The 21911-nt window shown below is 39.6% G+C and overlaps 1 protein-coding gene across 4 annotated transcripts in view; it reads right to left on the bottom strand.

The window, feature by feature from the left end:
• Positions 1–519: 519 nt before the first annotated feature.
• Positions 520–21911, bottom strand: part of DCAF6 (DDB1 and CUL4 associated factor 6) — a 46391-nt gene continuing 24999 nt past the window's right edge. For 3 of the 4 annotated variants that reach the window (XM_077342244.1, XM_077342242.1, XM_077342245.1), the window contains 10 exons: positions 17034–17145; positions 14461–14576; positions 13134–13217; positions 12627–12942; positions 9802–9840; positions 5391–5529; positions 4886–5042; positions 3892–3980; positions 1340–1445; positions 520–957 (listed from right to left, as the gene is read on the bottom strand). In XM_077342244.1, coding sequence (XP_077198359.1) covers positions 893–957; positions 1340–1445; positions 3892–3980; positions 4886–5042; positions 5391–5529; positions 9802–9840; positions 12627–12942; positions 13134–13217; positions 14461–14576; positions 17034–17145 — 1223 coding nt within the window. In that variant the 3' untranslated portion in view covers positions 520–892. The remainder of the gene's footprint in view (positions 958–1339; positions 1446–3891; positions 3981–4885; positions 5043–5390; positions 5530–9801; positions 9841–12626; positions 12943–13133; positions 13218–14460; positions 14577–17033; positions 17146–21911) is intronic. The other variant, XM_077342243.1, reaches the window with a different exon arrangement.

Below are 21911 nucleotides of genomic sequence, written 5' to 3' on the forward strand. Positions count from 1 at the left end.
AGAGGACAGGAAGGCCTGGAGGATCATTGTCCATGGGGTCGCGATGGGTCGGACACGACTTCGCACATAACAACAACAACAACCGTATTAACACCTTTCAGAACGAAGGTTAGAAGGAATAATGACAGTATTTGGGAGAAACTCAGGCAATATTCAGCAAGTTCTGCTCCCAAAGCTTAGAGTTTGGGAATAATCAAAAAGAGAGTGATCTCTAATGGAGAACTGAACAGGGGACCTGAGGGCTACATCACACCACCTTTTTACTATTTATACAGAGCCTCCCAATCGCAGGAAGTTAGAGTGTATCGGGTACAATGTGCCCCTAATACAAGGCCTGGGTGCTGCAAAACATCTGGCTGCACCTGCCTAAGGATGAATATCTAAAGTCAGTAAAAGAAAATGAGGCCTCCTTGGGGGGGGGGGGCGACACCACCAGTGAAAACTGTATAATATTAAGAGAACTTAATATGCATTTAGACTGGTTGCTTTATATAATAACTGAAAACACAGATGCAAATGTAAAACAACCACATCTTTTAATAGAAAGCAACAAACATGCAAATAGCAGGTATAGAAATTTATTTGAACCAACGTTTTTACTATAAGGTAAGTTATTTTTCAACATTGATCCAAGCCCCCATGTTTGCAAGTTAAGGGAAAATATTGCACTTCGCAGTTTCTAGCACCCCTCATACATGGCAAAACATTTTTAAAACATTTTGCTTATTTTACTTGCACACTCTCACAAGTCATGCACACATTCATTCAAAATCAAAATGTTAGGTTACCCAAAAGCAAAACCTTAAAATTGCACTAAAGCTTTGTAAGGAAAAATATAATTCATGACTTATACAAATTTCATGGCGTCTAGGTGCGTTCAGAGAAGAGCCAATTACTCTTCATCTTCATTTTCGTTTTCTTGGCCAGACCCTTCAGACCTGTCACCCTCCAGACGGTCTGCAAGACAGAAAGAGCTGGGTTACTTTAAAGGGAAAAGACATTTCATGTAGTTTTTCCTATTTAGAAAACAAAACTGTCTAATGTTTCTCTCAGTTTGTTTGAAGCACATACCACTGAACCAAAAAGAAATACATCGAATAGATAGCACATACACTGCTAAAATAACTGCCTTGGGTACCACAGAGGAAGAAAAGTGGGATAAAAATATTTACAAAAATGTATGTTGAGGATGTCCTTGCCGCATACAATTCACTTCATCTACAGTTACCTACACCTCAGAAAGTACTTGTATTTTTTTTAAATGACTGTATAAGTGTATAGAAATAGTCTCATATATGAGAAAAGAAGTGAGTCAGAAGGATGTCTATAATCCTCCTACCTGCTCTTATGTGGTTCAGAGATGCCAACATCCTTAACATGAAAGAAGCTGGAACAGTGATTGTGTTTCTTGTTTCTTCCAGCATTAATTCATTTCGTGTAATAACCTATAGAACAAGAAGGGGGAGGGGACAGTTACCAAACAAGTTACATGATAAGAAAAAGAAGAGGGGACAGTTACTGAACTAAAAAAGTAAGAAGGCAAGTGCTTCTTCTACATATCCAACTGTACAGTACAGGCGGGGGAGGCCTTGTCTTTGCCTCAGAAAGCAGTTGCCAGAAAGTCAAATGGACCAAGTTGCTCTTTTGTATAATATATAACATTCAACATTCAGGGCCTTTTCGCACAGGGATCTTTGTTGCAAATTGTTTGCGGAATGAAAAATCGCCATTTAAAATAGTGGAATTCGTCGTTATGCATACCTGCCCTTGTAGTGGAATCAGTTGCGTTTTTTAGCGTTTCCCACAGGCTTCCGGTCTCGGCAGAAATCGCTAGAAAGGAAGCGCTATTGCCGAGCTCGTCCCGCCCCTGGCCGTCAAGCAGCCAATGGGCAGCCGTTAGCATGCTCCCAAACAGCCCCTTTCCCTTTAAAAAAAAAAAAAACGACCCATAGCAACGAATCTAGGTAGATTCGTTGCTACGGAGAGACCCATCCAGCTGCCTAATGTGAGCTGTCGTTTGATTGTATGATTGTTTGCACGCTGCCTCGAGTGATAAAAAAAAAAATCCCCCCCCCCTCTCACGGGCTCGATTTTCGGCTGAATTTATTTGTAAAAAATAAAGGGACTTTATTTCAGCAAACGGGCTTTTCAGTGGTTTGTGCTTAGTGACTAAAAGTGAAGGACTGAAGCCAGGGAAGCCTCTAAACAGAAAGAGGCTCGCCGGTGCGTTTATCCCCGCTCGCTCGGAGAAAAAAAAATGGCGATCGCTTCGCCGGAAGTTTGGAGGAGAGAGCCAGGGGGAGGGACTTTGAAGAACCAGCAACAATGGTAACACACAGGTCTTTAGCGCTACTGTTGCAGATTGGTTGCAGGAGTGTATCGCTATCCGGAGGGTGAATCCACTTTTCTGGATTCCCCTGAAAGCGCCACAACGAAGCGCTTTTTGCTGATTGGTTTCAGGATTGTTGCAGATTGTCTACGACGTCGTGGGTTATGGCAAATTAGTAGCGTTTCCAAATAGCAACCATTCTGCTACTTTGAAGCCGTGCGAAATGGCCCTCAATATTACTCACAACAAACTCATGGCACGTGCTTCATGCCAGTTTAGTGGTGTGCATATTTAAATATATTTCAGTGACAAATAGTTCATTTCTATATCATTATTTAATGACTGGGGAAGGCACTGGCAAACCACCCCGTATTGAGTCTGCCATGAAAACGCTAGAGGGCGTCACCCCAAGGGTCAGACATGACTCGGTGCTTGCACAGGGGATAACTTTACCTTTTTATATCATTATTTACATGTAGTAGCATTTACATGTAGTAGAGGGCCCATATTCTGCCAATGCTTCATCATGCTTTAGGATGCTTTGGGCTGATTCTGCGTTGAGTAAGGGGTTGGACTAGATGGCCTGTATGGCCCCTTCCAACTCTATGATTCTATGATCTGCATTGGTTACCAGTCGGTTTCCGAGACAAGTTCTGACCTTTAAGGCCATATGCGGCCTGGGTCCCATTTACCTGCGGGACCGCTTGTTGCTTATGCCCCCCTGCAGAGCACTCCGCTCTGCGGGTATGAATTTACTGGTTGTCCCGGGCCCATGGGAGGTTCTCGCCTGGCCTCAACCCGAGCCAGGGCCTTTTTGGTCCTGGCCCCAACATGGTGGAATGAGCTCCCAGAAAAGCTAAGGGTTCTGCCGGAGTTAACAGCTTTCTGCTGGGCCTGTAAGACGGAGCTCTTCTGCCAGGCATATGGTTGAGGCCAGGGCAGTCTCCCAATAGTCCATATGAGGATCCCCTCCAATACTGAGATCTCTAATTTTGAGATCGTGAATATTAAGATCTATTGGATTGGCCCCCACTCTCTTTGAATGTTATTTTTCCCACCATGCTGAACATAGGGAGGAAATTGGGATTGGAATGAGATCATTGCTGCTTGTATGATGTATGATTTAAGTTGGGGGTGTTTTATTGGGGATTTTATTGTGTTTTAATGTTTTATAATATAAATTGGGCTGTGAGCCCAATTGGGGAACAGCGGTCTATAAATCTAATAATAATAATAATAATAATAATAAATACTACTACTACTACTAATAATAATAATAATAATAATATGCGCTGCAAGCACCTTGGATTACAACTTTATTTCACTGATGAAGAAATCATATCATATCAACTGATCTCTCTGAGGTATTCATTTATGAAATAAATATTTTGCACCTAGTAGCACGATATGTTAGAGGTCTGGAGAAAATGCCAAATACTTCCATTCCAGGATTGTACAGCATTATTAAGATTATCATAAATTCTGAAAAAAGTCACTTTGTACTTTCAGAAGAAACTTTTGGTAAATACCAGTGTTAATACAGAAAAATATAATTATCTTACCTCATCAGCAAGCTTGCGATTAAAAATCTTGGACTCTTCTAGTGGTGACCAGATTTTTATATCATAATCAATACCCGATGAGGCTAGAACTAAGGAATTATTTTAAAATATATTAAAAACACTCTGCAAGTACATATTTCCTTCACTTCTAAATTCTAAATTCCCAATTCTAAATTCACACATAGAAGCACAGATAGATTTGATGAGAAAATGAAGAAGGCAGTAAAGCCTTTCCACATTCTTTTTGAAGGCTTTACTACCTCCCTAACTTCAAGACTTTCCATTTTCAATCCACTGTCAATCATTAAATTTAGGGCTTCTCACCCCTAGAATCAGTTTGGTGTAGTGGTTAGGAGTGTGGACTTCTAATCTGGCGAGCCGCGTTTGATTCCATGCTCCCCCACATGCAACCAGCTGGATGACCTTGGGCTTGTCACGGCACTGATAAAACTGTTCTTACCAAGCAGTAATATCAGGGCTCTCTCAGACTCACCTCCCTCACAAGGTGTCTGTTGTGGGGAGAGGAAAGGGAAGGCGACTGTAAGTTGCTTTGAGACTCCTTCAAGTAGAGAAAAGCAGCATATAAGAACCAACTCTTCTTCTAGTTTTCAAATAAATGTCTAAAACGACAGGGGCATGAATCCAACCATCCTCTGAATAGCCTTCCTCTGATTTAAAGGGCTCTCCTTTCAACAAAAGAGCCACTTGTTGGAGGAAGACTCCTTAGGCTGGAAGAAGACTAATGACTTGGCTCAGTAGAGAGGTAAACAGAGGCATGATCCACTCCTATGTATTCATAGGTGAGTATCTGGCAAAGATGTACTATGAATATAAGAGTCTTCCCTGGCATCTAGTTAACATAAGGCCTTTCAATTTCAAGCCTTTTTTTTAATGTCATCTTATTTAGGCAGAATATGTGCAACACAGTCAGCTTTCAAGGATATTCTTACAAGCTATGTAAGAGTAAATGTACTGAAAACAGAAAGTGACTTACTTGGATCAAATGGATGTGGCTGCAGACAGTTTACCACATGGTTATCTGCTTCCAAGAGCATCAAGTGCTCAGCAGTATGCCGATCCCAGATGAAAATATGGCCACAGTCTGAACCGCTCATAACAAAGTTAGATCCCCAGAAATTGGCTTCTTTTATCTACAAGAAAATATAAATTACAAACCCAAAAGGCATGTTAATTATGGTTGGTATTCTGAATTAGAAAACATGGAAGCCAAATATTAGCTACATTAATAAAACAGAATATATGAAAAGAAATATTTTTTCAAACTAACTTGTCACCACTCAAAATTCAGAATGAAAACACAAAGCAAACAAGACATAACACCCAGAAGTATCAGTGCTACATATAGCAGCAATTTTAGGAACAAAGGGGAGAAAATCAAATTTTCCCAGTAGACTCAGATTTGCAGTTGTCAGGAGAATCTGGTAGTGGGAATATAAGCATAACAAATCAAAGGATGACCTTAGCAAGAAAGGACATACCATTGTCCGGGAATTACGATGTCCTTTATAAACCATTTTTATTAGCGGACGTCTAATATTTAAAGTTTCCAATTCTTCCATCTCTTTCCTTTCTTTTCTTCTTCTGAAGAGTTCCTGAATGCGAGCAACAGCAGATCGCCTAAGAATTAAGAATAGAACAACCATCACAAAGCAACATTATGATGTGGATATGAGCAAGTCCATGAACAGCCAGGCTGCTTAAACCTCAATGGCTACTAAGAGATTTACAAAGACTAATTGGATGCAGAAAACCAGAACATAATTCACATAATACTTTTCATAAGGATTGACCAAGTGATACATAACAGTGTGCAAGTTTTCAGATTTACCAGAACTCTTAATCATGCCATATGTTATTTTAAGAAAATATTTAATAAGAAAAAGGAAAATTTCTCAGGATGTGTTTGTGATCCCAGGTCATGCCTGCATCATGCAGAAGCTGCTTCAAATGATGCTGGATTTATGGGGGCAACATATAAAAACCTTTGCTATATATGAAACTGTTGATTGTTCTGTCTCCAAAACAGGTAGCAAAGTCAAGCCTACAGATACAGCAGTTTGTGAAGATTCCCCTTCAAATGCTCACAAGGCAACAAAAGAATATGTGACTTCTTGCAGGATACTGATCTCATTAGTAGTCACTAACACTAGCAGGATTTACTGAAAACGACCTGCTTCCATCTAGCCATATTAAGGCGAATTCCAATTTTCCCATCGGATTTTTCTGTGCAAATTCTTGAAAAGTCATGGAGAGCGGAGGGCTCAAAAAAAGCACCAACTAGTTTGTTATTTCTAACACTTTTCCATGTATGCCATTTAAGTTAATAGTAGTAACAGAAAATGAGATCCCATGGATTAGATTTTTATTCAAATACAAGCAGTCTTCCCCAAAATTCAATGCATTGTATATGTGACAGGCACTCTACACAGAAAAGACACAATACAGGCCCTGTGTTCAGGCTACACACAAAGGAAGGGGAGCAGAAGGGAAAAATAAGAGAAGGGATCAGTTTGACTGTTTATTTATTTAGAAAATTTAAGTTGCTGCTCCAGAGGTTTGCTCAAGGCAGATACCAGAAAGAAGCAGAGGGTCACTAACAAGTACCTACATTTGAGGTAGCCCTGCTCATCCAGCTGTAGGGGCCCCCAACCTTTTTGAGCCTGTGGGCACCTTTGGAATTCTAACACAGTATGGTAGGCATAGCCACAAAAGGGCTGATGAGGAAGATGAAGCCAGCCACAGTCACACTGAGGGTGGCAGCTATGGTCAAAGCAAAACAAAAAAAATCAAGACCTGTACAAGCAATCAAATCTCCAATGACCAATCAGATGCCCACTTTCTAAAAACACTTGGCAGTAACTAGACAAGGTGTCACTAGGTTCACATGGCACCCACGGGCATGACATTAGGAACTCCTGTCCTACTGGGACAGAGAAGATGAAACCTAACCAGTGGACCCTTAAGGTTTTTCCTTCAAATAATTCTCACACTATTCACATTCTACTTCTTATTCCAATCTCCAACGTGCTCCTCACAGTTTCATGCCAATGCAATCCTACAATGCGCAATTTCCAACAAACACTAATCTGCACTGCATGCCATTCAGATAAAATAAGGTTATGCAATATTATTCTGAATTTCTGCCATTATGGGGTGTCATCCTATGTAACTGAAGGTTTAATCTTCCAATATATGCTTAAATATACCAGAGGGTATTGCTGACATTTTTCTGAAAGCTGCATTTGACTGTCTGCCCATCAGCATACTGTAAGCAGTCATTAATACATATCCTGGAAGCATTATTTTGAGTTCAACTAAGTTCATCAAACAAGTCTGCACTGATTCTCCATGGTTATACAGTTTACCAAAAGGAGGGCCTAATCATCTTCTTAGACGTAACAAAAGGCAAGAGATGTTTAGAGGTGGTTTGCCACAGCCTGTCTCCACACCTCTGCGATTCCCTGGTGGTCCTCCTTCCAGACTGACCAGGGCCAACTCTGCTTAGCTTCTGAGACTGGATGAGACTGAACTAATCTAGGCTAGGGCAGGAAAATTTTGCATGTGTGTGAATTCTGTGAGATGAGAATGGGGGTAAGCCGTTTTTTGAACCATGCTGCTCAATTCTGAGCTACAGGATAACAGAATATTACAATTCTCAGAGATGATGTACTTTCATGTTGATATTACTAATTCACCATTTTGTTCAATAAATGAGATGGATCCCATAATGCATCAGGGAGTGATTGTGGAGCTCGACTGATGGAAAAGGAAGCAGAGGCGATATTGCCACCTTCACCATGTAGCCTCCCGACATGAATGGTTATTTGTCCACATGGGTTCCCCTGATTTTGGGAATCAACCTTCCTGGAGTTGGAGAGGATTATTGTGGAGAAGGAAATACAAGAAAGATCCATGGTCTTAATGCTGATGGGTCACAGTATATAATCCAGAATGCAAATCCAATAGGGCTGAGAGGGCCTGAACTTGGTGTGGTTTGTGAAGGTCAGTAAATCCTTCCCCTTTAAAATCAGAGTCCAGTAGCACCTTTAAGACCAACAAAGATTTATTCAAGGTGTGAGCTTTCGAGTGCAAGCACTCTTTGTCACGCCTTGAATAAATCTTTGTTGGTCTTAAAGGTGCTACTGGACTCTGATTTTATTGTGCTACTTCAGACCAACACAGCTACTCATTTGAACCCTCCCCCTTTGTTCCTTTTAGCATGATCAGGCATTTCCTTATATGATACAAGTGAATCCCAAAGAGCAGTTAATTTTTCATGACTGAGAGAACTTCTTATTTGCAACATGGCCAGGAGACAGGCAGGTCTGCCCTTAACTTTGCTCTTGTTCAGAAGGCAACACTTTTCAGAGATTCCAAACTGCTCTTTAAACTTTCCAGACCAAAGGGAAAGTCTTGCAGGGGGGAACCTTCCTAATCAGCAAACTATTTTTTTAACCCCAAAATGCTTTAGAAGAAGAAGAGTTGGTTCTTACATGCTGCTTTTCTCTATCCAAAGGAGTCTCAGAACAGCTTACAGTTGCCTTCCCTTTCCTCTCCCCACAACAGTCACTGTGTGGGGTAGGTGGAGCTGAGAGAGCCCTGATATCACTGTTCGGTCAGAACAGCTCTCTCAGTGCTGTGGCGAGCCCAAGGTCACCCAGCTGGCTGCATGTGGAGGAGCATGGAATCAAACCTGGCTCACCAGATTACAAGTCCACACTCCTAACCACTACACTAAGCTGGCTCTCTTTAAAGAACATTCTGGAGATGAATAAAGGAGGCACTTTCTAAATAGAAAAGCAAATATGAACATGAAATGTGTCCATGTACCTATATGATGCAGCAGTAAAAAAGGCAAATGCCATTTTGTGCTGTATCAACAGGGGCATCACATCAAAATCACAAGATGTCATAGTCCCATTGTATACGGCACTGGTCAGACCACACCTGGAGTACTGTGTGCAGTTCTGGAGGCCTCACTTCAAGAAGGACGTAGATAAAATTGAAAGGGTACAGAGGAGAGCGACGAAGATGATCTGGGGCCAAGGGACCAAGCCCTATGAAGATAGGTTGAGGGACTTGGGAATGTTCAGCCTGGAGAAAAGGAGGTTGAGAGGGGACATGATAGCCCTCTTTAAGTATTTGAAAGGTTGTCACTTGGAGGAGGGCAGGATGCCGTTCCCGTTGGCTGTACAGGAAAGGACGCGCAGTAATGGATTTAAACTACAAGTACAACAATACAGGCTAGAAATCAGGAAACAACATTTCACAGTCAGAGTTCAGCAGTGGAATAGGCTGCCTAAGGAGGTGGTGAGCTCCCCCTCACTGGCAGTCTTCAAGCAAAGGTTTTCTTGGATGCTTAGGGCTGATCCTGCATTGAGCAGGGGGTTGGACTAGAAGGCCTGTATGGTCCCTTCCAACTCTATGATTGTATGGTTCTATGATTCTATATGGATTCCAGTTCATCATTTTTGCATGTAAGAAGTATTTTTAAGTTTGTCCACTGATTACTTCATGAGCTAGTGAACAATATGCTTAAACAATACCAATTATTTCAAAACAGGTAATCTATCTGCAGACCTTGTAAATAGTGGTACATGCAAAATACACTACGTGCTTTAATTAAAAATATGGGTTTCAGATTTACTTACATTTTTAATTCTGCAGTTATCTTTAATGAACACAATGAAAAGGTCAATAAAGTTGTTAAATCTTTACACAGCAATTTGTTTGCACTATTGCTGAGCACAACATGCAGTCACTCTGATCTTCAACCCTCACTATAATGAAGTTTAGTAGGTTTAAAACTGAGTAATACAAGAAATGGTTAGATGCTGCATCAAAGATCTAATAAATCAGAATTCCAATGGAATGGGAATTTTGAATTACCTCATTATTCTATCACCTACTGCTGTTCCTCTGATATATCTAATGAAAGGAATAACAGTTGAAGTCATTGAAATAAAAACTGTATGTACAGTCTTTAAAAATAAAAGTGTAAAATGAGTTCTAAATTCAAATTAGAATTTTCAAATTTATATTGCTTGCCAAATTATTTCTGAATAGATCAAGCGAGTCAAAAGATATTTTATGCACCATTATGGTTTCTCCTGCATGTCTCCTTCCCTCTTGTTTCCAGCAAAAATCCTAAATGCAATTACTTAGAATGGGGCTTAGCATCAGTACTTTGGTATTTGTAGCAACTTCCAAATTTACATAAAGGTTGGATCCAACAATCCATGGATGCAAGTACTGCTGATCTTTTCCTTGTCTAAGTCTTTTTTCATTCTATGAAAGTTGATTATTTCCAACTCATGGGACCCATGTGGACGAGGAGTATGTAATCTTTTTTAATAGGTATTTTTCAAGACTACTGGACCCTGAAACATTTCAGGATTTCAGAGACATCCCAGATATCAATACCGGTATAGTATTTGGATCCAGAATTTCTTTGGAAATCTCTACTTTTTTCATGTTCAATAAAAAGGTATAGGTAAAGGTATCCCCTGTGCAAGCACCGAGTCATGTCTGACCCTTGGGGTGACGCCCTCCAGCGTTTTCATGGCAGACTCAATACGGGGTGGTTTGCCAGTGCCTTCCCCAGTCATTACCGTTTACCCCCCAGCAAGCTGGGTACTCATGTTCAATACATTGCTTTAAAAAGCCAGTGCAAAGATGAGCCTGCAGGGAACAATCTGATCCTTGTTGCCACAACTGATCCTGGCTGGGTTCACTTTGCCTGTGGTCCAGTTAAATGGGGCTGCATGAGTGGTCAGCAAAAAGCTCAGCCTGTGGGGATAAATCTGCTCCTGGAGGCACAGCAGATTCTGTTATTATTTCGATTTATTACCCGCCACTCCCAAACAGCTCTTGGTGGGTTACAATTGTCTGAATACAATCCCAGTAAAACCCCCAGACATAAAACCATATCATAGACCCAACCAATCACAATAACAAAAAGGTGATAGGGGGTGGGGATGGGGACTAACTCAACTTACCATCATTCCCCCAATAAAAACCTCCTAGGGGGGGGGGGGGAGACTGGCTTCTTATGCAGATCAGTTTACAACCAGGCCAAGCCATCAGGAACAGTTTGTTTCCCATTGGAACAGCTGATCCTTGCAGTACAAGCCTGACAAACTTTCCAAACGTATCTGTATTTTTAGAGGAATTTTTAGAGAACACCTAGATACTTTTGGGAAGCCAATTTCTACCCGAAAAATACCAGTAAGGTATTTTTCAGGGAGATTTTCAGCTTGGGTAGATCCAAATGTACATGCCTATGCCTATTGTGGACTAATAGCCATGTGCATTTTTAGGGGGCTGCATGAGAAGGAGGCACAATCACCCTGTCCTCCATCTTACATCAGTGTTATCTGCTGACAGTAGGAGGAGTGATTTTCCAACTCACTCCCATCTCATCCTGTCCTCCCCGGAACATCCTCTTGACCCATGGCTATGCTAGTCTCATGAATTTGGGAATTGATTTTCCCCAAGGTCGCAAATTTCTGATGGTGACAAGGGAAACATTTCCATCTACCTGTGCCTTCTATTGACAGATCACTCAATCTAACCCAATATTTACTAATAAATAGAAGTCACATAAAGGTTCAAAAACTGAACGGGTCACAAATAAAAATATTTAATTTGTACATTTGAACTATTTTTGTCATTTATAGGTCACACATTGCAGAGTAAATCACATTGAATGGAGCAGTAATCAAACTACTAACACAGGATGTATTCGTTCATATGAATCCCACCCTAAACTACCTAGAGAATGTAAGTTAACAACATAACAACAATAATAGTTCAGGTTATCACTTTTCTTCTTTTGTGGCTGAAGTTAGAAAACTTCCCTATTTGGTAGTTAATAAAACCCATCAAGCATTCTGCATTTTATCCTTATTCAACAAAGGAAGGCCAGTTTTGTGTGCACACTAACTTTAAATGGGACTAAGCCATAATTCATCATATGAGAAAGACATATGTAGTTTTTACTTGGAACCTTAATATAATAGGAAAGAGGAAATTATTAAAAATAATAAAGATCATTAAGATATTAGATATTCTACCATTTCCCCTAAAAATAGGTAATGATTATTTATCCTAAAAATCTACCATATCTCAAGTTGCCTCAATACACACACGTATAGAAGAAGCTAGAATGAGAACATGACATTCTCGAAAAATCAGGATACAACTGAACTTCAAAAATGGCAAAAAAATAAAGTAGTATAAAATCAAGCACATTTTCAAATGAGATCCCTCTTTACTATCAATTTTATATTAAACACTAAAAAGTCTTGGATATACAGGATCTTAAACCCAACCCACTTCACAAGTGTGAAGAAATCACTGAGAAAAATCCTTTATGTATACTCATCTTGGAAACATGCCACAGAGAATACATGGGTAAACAACTTCTAAATCCATGTCATGTTAAACCCACATGACAAACTAAAAATATGAAGGAACATATGCAAATCTAGTTCATATTCTAAGAATGTATTTAAGCAGAGGCAATGCATTGAGGTAAAATTAAAAATGCCCAACCACAGCTACAGATCTAGCAGAAGTATGTGAAATGAAAGCATAATTTTCATGCCCACCTTATAGCAAGAAGCTTTGCATAAAGTTCTCCATGTTCTCCTCAAACAAATTACCAAGTATTAGGGAAAGGTGGTGGAGGGAAAGTATACTGTAATACAAACCTGTGGCCTGCTCCTCCACGATACCTTGCACCAGGTATCAACACAGGGTCATCATCACTATCATCCGTTTCCTGGAAAACAGAACTCCTTGTGGATGATTCTTCATGAGAAGCGAGCCCTGCAGAATCGGGCCGGGACTGAGGTTCATGATTTGTATTATTTGGGTTGGCAGTGGACTCTCTACTTGGCTGAGTCAGACTTTCTTGCTCTTCTGCATCTTTGCTTGATAGCCTTTCAGACTCCAGAGGAGTGTTCATGTCCAGTTGAGAATCATCTCCTTGTTCCATACTAGTTTCAGGCTGGTCAGACGCATCATCTGATAGAACAATGAAAACCTGCTAAGTTATCAAACTGACCACACTTTGTATATGTCTGAGAATGTTATAAGGTTATAAAACAATATTAATAGAGATAAGTTGCTGACCGAGATATAACTAATAAATGTAGCTAGAAAAGAGAAACCCAAAAGACATGGACAACTGTATTATACACTAATATGTAACAAACCTGAATGTGGTGTTCCAACATTTTCATTTGTAAGTATCAGCTCTTCAACATTTGTAATATCCTCATGTGATTCTTCAAGGACCCCTGAAATTCAATATTAAAAAATATGTAATGAGGTTTGTCTCTGTATGGTTAAAATGGTTATCAAAAAACTTGGCTGTCCAGTAGAATATACAAAATATATATAGGCCAACCATATTATTCACAGAATGGGCTAAGTAGTAGAAATCTTCTGGTCAATTGCAAGTAGAATTGAGAGATATCAATATTCACAAAACTATTTCTAGTAATTTTTTGTATTAGCATACCTCATGCAATCCAGTAGATGGCATCCCACAGTGCCATTCTGCTAGCAGCAGCATTTTCCTCAAGTTCAAGAGGCACCCAACAGATGCAAGAGGCTCCCTGATCTGTAGGACTATTATCCAGCTCTCCTTTGCAGAGCATTTTATGGGCAGGATTCCACTTCCACAGGCATAAAGACCTTCACTCTTGGAGGACAAGTTTCACAGCTCCACCCTTCCACAGCAGCCTGAAATGCCTCTTGACATTTTGGTCCTCCAAGGGAGGACCTTGCATCTGTGGAAAGGCAGTGCTGGATCCAACTCTACCAGCCAGCTTGTTCATAACTGTATTTTAAAAGGTTTTTAACTTTACCAATATTTATCACCTATTATGAACTATGAGAGATTGCTCTTTTGTAATCTGTGATAGTATTTTACACGGATGGTTTTCTTGGCTCCAGGAGACTGAAACCCAGATGAGTAAGAGAGTCATGAAATCAGTTCAATGAGTACTTTTGTCTTATTTTTCACTTTAAAATATTCCTATACTACATGACAAGTTACCTACAAATAGTTTCAAAAGCACTTTGTATTATGGCATTGAGGTCTGCTAGTGCAAAGGATATCAATTCAGCTTGGCAGCCATTGTGAGGGCAGACACAGTTTGTAAAATAAATTAAATAATTCCACAGGGTTGCTGCAACCCCACTCCCTCATGAATCTAGCTTTGCTCAAACATTGTATCAAGTTGAAAAGTTTATCTTACACATGGTACACACAGATTCAGGTGGGTAGCCATCTTGGTCTTAAGCAACACAACAAAGTTTGAGTCCAGTGGCCCCTTTAACACCAACAAAGTTCAATTCTAGGTATAAGCTTTCATGTGCATGCCTAGAATTAAACTTGGTTGGTCTTAAAAGTCTGGTTGCTACCGGGTTGCTACCGGACTCAAACTTAATCCTTGTAGAAAAAATATATTTTAATATTAAAAAAACATGAAGGTAGAATATGGACCTTGCTATAGCTATAACTTGACATCTTACTTGATTCTTCACTCTCTGGTGTTGGTGCCTCTGTGCTCTGGGTTCTTACGGATTCTTCCTGACCTTCAGGCTTGCTGTGACTTCCACTTCCCCTGGAACTTGAAGCTGTGCTGCTCCTACCAACAAGATCATGCAAAAAGAAAGAGAAAGAGAGATGCAACATAAAAACTACAAAAACAGGGTGATTTTGCTACCACTTCTAATAATCTTCAAAGGTTTGCTAACATTTGAAAAAAGCCAGATAGATGAAAGACATTTTAGGGCAATTTTTCAGAAACCATTTGCAAAATTTACTCAATGACTGTTCAGTTGTATTTGTAAAACCACAATACATGCTTGACTCAGCAGTATTTATACCATAATGTTCCTTTCATCTTGTCCCCCATCTACATGAAACCACTGAGGGACACTGTTCAAAGGCTTGGAATGAAGTGTCACCAATAGGGAGAGGACGCATACCTCTGCTCCTCTCTGAAGGTCCTGAGAGGCATTTAGAGAAGATAATGGGATTGATGAGGGCCAATGAACTTAAGTTCCATGTGGACAGTACTGAAATGCAGCTGGTCAGTGAAAAGGTCACTTGGTAACAACAGGGTCAGCTTGTGCTGAATGGGGCTGCACTTTGAAGGGATACAGTTGGAAGTTCAGGTCATCACCATGGCATGTGACACCTTTCATCAGCTCCAGCTGATATATCAGTAATGGACATTCCTGGAAAATGGAAACTAGCCACAGCGGTCCATGTTTAATCATACCAGGGTTAGATCACTATAATGCCCTCACCAAAGTCAACCAATCCAAAATGTTGCTGCCAGAATACAATTGGGGGTTCGATATACACATTGTATTATCCCTATGCTGAGAGATCTGCATTTGCTGGTTGTTTGTTTACAGACTGAAAACAAAGTTTTGGTTCTTACTTTCTAAAGCCTTCAATAGAACCTTTTGAATACCAGACTACTTTCTATTGTACTGTCCAGAATATCAGGTAAGATCTATCTCCCAAGACCAGCTCTCTGTGCCTCTCCATCCCACCTGCAAAGATGAGGCAGACAGCAACTAAATATCAAGCTTTTTCAGGTTTTGTTCCCTCTGGAAATTCACCTAGCACCTGCTTTACCTATTAGGTGTCACGCTGAAATATTTATTTTTATACAAGCTTTTAATTAAGGAGGCTTATCTTTTTTAGTTGTTTTAGGGTCTGCTTCTAGTCTGAGAACTGGCTTATGGATTTTTAAAATTGTTCTGTGTTTATGTTATGTTGTTTTTATACCCCTGGCCTGTTTATAGTGCCTTATATACTAATAATTACGTTGAGAATATATAATAACACCAACCTTATCTCTTTTTTCCAGAAAGTTACTACCTTGCTGGATCAAGGGAATACTGTGGACATGGTTTATCTGGATTTCAGTGAAGCTTTTGATAAAGTTCCACATGATATTCTTGTTGACAAGCTGGTAAAATGCTGTATGGATCCTAATTCTGTCAGATGGATCAATAACGGTTGACAGATTGTACCCATATACACCAATCTAGGGTGGGGGAGACTTGTCTTGGCAGTAGTATGTTACAGAGAGTGAGGGGGGAGAAGTTCCTGAGTTTCTCATTGGAACAGGTTTCCTCTGGAGGTGGTGGGCTCTCCATCTTTGGAAATTTTTAAACAGAAGCTGGATAGCCATCTGATGGACAGGCTGATTCTGTGAAGGTTCAAGGGGGTAGCAGGTTACAGTGGATGAACAATAGGGTGGCGAGTGTCCTGCATAGTGCAGGAGAGGTTAGACTAGATGACCCAGGAGGTCCCTTCCAACTCTATGACTCTTTTGATAATGTTGGGCTTTTAAATGATTTGACAACATTGTTTTTACTTAGTGAACTAGATTTGATAAGGTATTGGTAGATGCAGCTTATACATTCTCTCAATAAATAATGTATGCACTTAATCAGGGTTAGTAGTTTCATTGGTGTGATAGTGTATACTGATTTTTGTGTCATAAAATAGGGGGGGAAAGGTATACTGCACACTTTAGTAAAAATAAGGTTTTCAGATGGCAGTTTGCGTATCATTCCATAACAGCACGCCTGCTGGCTTACACAAAATTTCCATTTATTCTGGTATCCACAGTGATCAACCACAATAACTACAAGCAGGGAACAGAAGCAAAGCTTCCCCATGTTGCTTCCCTACCACAGTATCCAGAGGAATGCCATCTTGGAACATGGAGAATAACTACCAAATGATCATGAATTTGTTTACTCCTCTTTTCTAGTCATCTAAGCTAGGCCCACCACTACATATTATTGCAGCAAATTCTGCAAGACAATCTTTACATGTTCCTTCCAGTATTTTAAAGATCTTATTCATGGAACAGGTACATTTTCCATAAACTGAACACATCATATGCTATTTTCATTATTCTAATGTCATATCTCTTCCCTACAATAGTCTAATGTAATATCTCTTCAGATTGTTACTACAGAGCAGTACAAGACAGCTACAAAAACAAAACAAGGTAAAAATGACACAGTGATTGAAGACATGGCTGACATTAGAGAAAGCAGTCAGCTCTTACCATTCATCCGTGAAGTCCAGTTTTATTGTGCTCGTAGTTGTTCCTTCTGTACTGTAATGTAAACTTAAAACAGGTTCACCTGTTCCTGTTCGTGGGCTCAACTTTTCGTCATCTGGAAAAAAAAGTGTTTTTAAGTGTGACCACAACACATTACATAGACATTGCAACTATGGAGGCAATTTAGTTTATTCTACTAATGTGGTCATAACAATACAGCTTTTGCTGTTTTAGAATCTTGTGAAGAACCTATACAAATGTAAATGCTTACATGTTAAATAAATTCCAGCAAAAGAAATGCAGCTTTACAAATATATATCACATTTCTTCAGAATCAATGGGTGCCGATCCATGCAGGGATTAATTTATCATTTTAAAAAACACACAGAAATCTATTGTTTAAGTATAACACATCAAAATGCTTCTGAAAAACATGTTTAATGACTTTAAACTATGCTGACTATATCTTGAAGACATACATTCTGTGAATACTTTGAATAAACATATATAACATTTGTTCTGCTCTGAGGGGCTCTACTGAGTACACAAATATGAATAAATGTATGTCCCCTAAAGAGCCTTAAGATCCAATGAACAAAACTTGCTCCGGATCCCTAGCCCAAAGGATATTAGACTTTTTCAGCCCTGGAGAAACGCTCTCCCGAGTGAGATCAGAACCCTGCAGGACCATGAATGGTTCCGCAGGACTTGCAAGACAGAGCTGTTCTGCCGGGCCTGAAACAATGACTGAAATCTGTTGGCCTCCCTGTCAGAATCCACCAAATTTTACTCCAATTAAAGGATTCTGTGTAACACCTCCCACAGAGAGAATTGGGCAAACTGTGGATTGAATTCTCTTCTTTTAACATTTTAAAACTTATCATGTTTAACAAAATCTTATTTTTGTATTCTATTTTTATATGCAATTTTACCCTTGCTGTGATTTGTTTTAAGACCCTGGAGAAAGGGCAGAAAAGAAATGTAAGCATAAATAAATTCTTACATTTCACAGAATGCAAAAACTTCAGTGCAATGCATAAATGTAGATACGTTTACAGTGGGTTACATGCAGGCAACAGGAGTTCATTTGGTGCCCACTGTGCTGGGTAGTCTGCTCTAATAAGTATGCAAAAGTAACCAATCCATAAAGATATAGCATCCTAAAAGCAACTAAATGAAAAGGAATGATATAAGCTACTTTGGGCCCCTACTGCAGAGAAAGGTGGGTGTGGCAGACTGCCCTTTTAAAAGCTTAGAAGTGCTGTACAATCAGCTAAAGGTTAATTCTTCATAAAGCCAGAGAGCCTTGAGTGACAGGCTGTTCCAAGAGATTCGATTGGTTAGCATCAGCTGAACAGAGAAAGACTTCTGAACTGGATGCTGAGGAGAATTCAGTCTGATTTCAGCCCTAATTGAGAAGAATCAAGTACTGACAGTTTTAGAATTCACCCTTGACTGCAAGCAGACAGGAAAATTGGCAAGGAGACTCTTGACCAAGGCAACGAGGTAGACCTTCTAAGATGGAATATCCCTACCGAAACTAAACAGAGTGATAGCCCTGGACTTGTATGGTTAGAAACTGCCTTTAGAGACTTTAAGAGTCAGTTAGAAGCTCAAGACAAATACTGTTATTTCAAGAGTAGGGGTTTGGGTGCTGGAAAGAATGCACAAGCCTTCTGGAAACCAAAACAAAATACTCAAAGAAAGTATACTTGAGTGTTTGGGGGAAACAATGGAACAAAAGCCTCTCTACATAAAGATTTAAGTCACTGTGAAAAGCTTAAGAAACTCTCTTTAGGCTGAACCATAAGAACTAAAGTCTGTGCATACACTGGTTTTACGTGAGAGTTATCTATATTTAATTACTCCAGAAATGTTACCCCTGATTTCACCTGACTTTCCCCCTAGGCTGAATAAAATGTTTTGTCAACTTGGAACAGAAAAACCTTGAGTGCCATTTAAGTTAAAGGGGGGCTTTCAATCTTTCCCTCTGGTTCCTGGGCTGAGTGAACAGTGAAAAAAATTATACTGTGAAAGGATGGGACAGCCAGAGTTCTTCAGGAAAGGAAAAAAATCATCACAAGGTTGGCTCAGTCAGACAGAGAAGGGAAAATGGTGAGAAAATCTTGCCTATGAGGGAAGTAGACTGGGGGTGGGCATCATAGTGGGATAGAAATGATGTAAATAAAAAAATCTGTTATGTTCCAGGGCAAAGAACGTAGACAGGTAGCCAGCTTTTCCAATATTAGCCTTCGAGAACATGGGTGTTGGCTATGACATCAACTATTCTGATTCTAGGGTTTCTTCAACCCTTTACGATTCAACAGAGAAACAGGCACCGGCCTCCTCCACTCCACGCATGACTGTGCATATCTTTCTACAATACACCAGTGGCCTGGATATGCACAGGAGCTGCTATGGTGATTGTAAGCCACACTGAGACTTCTTTGGGTGGCGAAAAGCGAAGTATTAAAGCCAACTGTTCTTCAATATATGGATAGAACTTGGGAATACATGAACAGAAAACCATAAATTGGAGCCTTAAACTCACCTCCCATTATAGTACATGTGTTTCATTTGTTTAACCACCAAGCTAGAGACTTCTGTGATACTCCAGTTTAAACTAAAGAGATTCTGGTCACATTTTAAAAACGATTTTCTGACTATAAGGAAAACAAATATATCACAAAAAAAGTTACCTTTAGACAAAGGCTTCGATCTAAAGAACTAAGCACTGTGTACATGTACTGGGGCTTTTCCAGCCCCCCTTCTTATTCTAGTCACTACTGTTCTTGAAAATCCATTAACGAGCATCTTATGCGATAGCACCACAATGCAGTGAATGTGGGTTGGAAATTGGCAATCTCTATATGCATACAATTTTGTTTTCCAGCTGTGCATAATGTTCTTTGAATTGCACCCAAAATCTAAGCTTTGCTTGCTTGGCAGATTAATTATATAAGACATTGTAGTATCAGTATATTAGCTGAAGAATATTTTGCTTCAGACAAAGGGGAAGAACATTTGCAATGTCTAGAATGGCCAAGCCACAATGAGACCAGTCAATAAAAGTACTTATCTTACAGTACCCAGTTCACTGTCAGACAGACCACCTACATCCAAATAATACTCCAGAGTGCTTAGCTTTCAATAAATCACAGGGATCAAAGTGGAGGAATCTATTAGTACTTCTATCCATTCAATAAATCTATGCAATAAATCAAGTCTAAATATAAACATATCTTAATCTAGACTCCATATAAATTAGTTATGTAGATAACAGGTATTTTTTTAAAATAGTAATGAGAAACTTGCACATACTCATGCAACAATTGTAGTTGGTGAACAACTCTACTTTTAATCTACTGATTTATTAGCTAATTTAATACATGAGGATACTACAAAATATCAATGACTTTTATTTTGAGAATCTGAAGAAAAAAAGCAACAGCATTCTGATGTAACAACTTTCATGATACCCTGATTAACTGAAAAACTGAATCATAATGTGCACTTTATCTCAGTAATATCATCTTTGTGGATAGGTTGCTTCTGCAACAAAAGTACAGTCCTCCATGGAAGGAAGATCACCTGTCTTTGATAATGAGAAAGAAATATTTGTGAGGCTGTACCTAGCATAGCCACATCCAAGACTTTGGCCCACTGATCAGATTCTCAGTCTCCTTCTCAAGATGACAGGTTGAAATCTCAGGGTTACACCAAATATTAAGGAATTCTTTTAGCATTATTGCACATGCCTGTTCAGGAAACGTATGTGCATGTAAAATGAAAATCTGGCACTAATCTGGAACTAACAATTCAACTATCTTCTTTGTTTAAGATATGGCTGGTAAAGATGTGGTAACTAGTCCAGGTCTTTTAAACAACGCAGCATGTTTACAAATATTATAGTGGTGGGTAGAAATTTTTCCACCTTGAACTGCTGTTCAATCTGCCGTTGTCATGTCCTGTCCCAAGGACCTTGCATCTCAAGTATGCATGGCTTGTATGTCCCCTACCTAGGCAGTCTGGAGGCAGACACTGGAAAAACAGAGCCTACTTGCATGGGATAAGCACTAAGCCTTATTTCTGCAGTGAGGGATGAAATCTTGCTTCAGCACCCCAATTCAAATAAATCTTATATCCTGGAGCAATGTAAGACCTTGCAGCTTGTTTCTGAAATTAAGGATTACAGCAATCAGATGGGCTTTTCATTCATAAATTCATGAGCAGGCCATTGTTGATTTGCAGTCTCTTAACATATTTTTTAATGATTGGTAAACAGATAACTACAAGAAACTATAAACTTCCTTTTACAAGGTACTAGAACTACCATTTCACTGGAGCTCCCATTTCCTGTTGCCACTCCAAAAATAATACCAAAAAAAGGCCATCGCGGAAAACCCCAAAGTGATTCCTAGGGAAGTATATCACTCTGTGTTGGTCCTGAAAATGACCTCAAAGCTGTCATCAATGGTACCCCTACACCCCCCCCCGATCCCTGCCCCTACCATTTATCCACATTTGACATCATATAATTTAACAATGGAAAGAAATTAATTTTATCACAGATCACTTTTTTGCTTTATGCTCCTCAGAATGTTCTAAAATTCTGCTGCCTATTCTAAATTATGAATTGTGCACCACAACAAAAATATGAGGAAATCAAGATAGACCTCCCCCAAATAAATACAACAAAATATTTGGGGCTAACTGCTTTAATGTAAAAGCCAGTTATACATTTTTAATGATGCAGAATGGCCCTTAAGTGGCCAAAAACTGCGTGGACTAAACCTACATTTATAATAAATCCTGCATTGCTCCACTTGTAGGAGAAACTCTGGTTGATTTGAAAGGGCCACTTAAACAGCCCCCTACATT

The sequence above is a fragment of the Paroedura picta genome, chromosome 6 (assembly GCF_049243985.1).
Source record: "Paroedura picta isolate Pp20150507F chromosome 6, Ppicta_v3.0, whole genome shotgun sequence".
NCBI lineage: Eukaryota > Metazoa > Chordata > Lepidosauria > Squamata > Gekkonidae > Paroedura > Paroedura picta.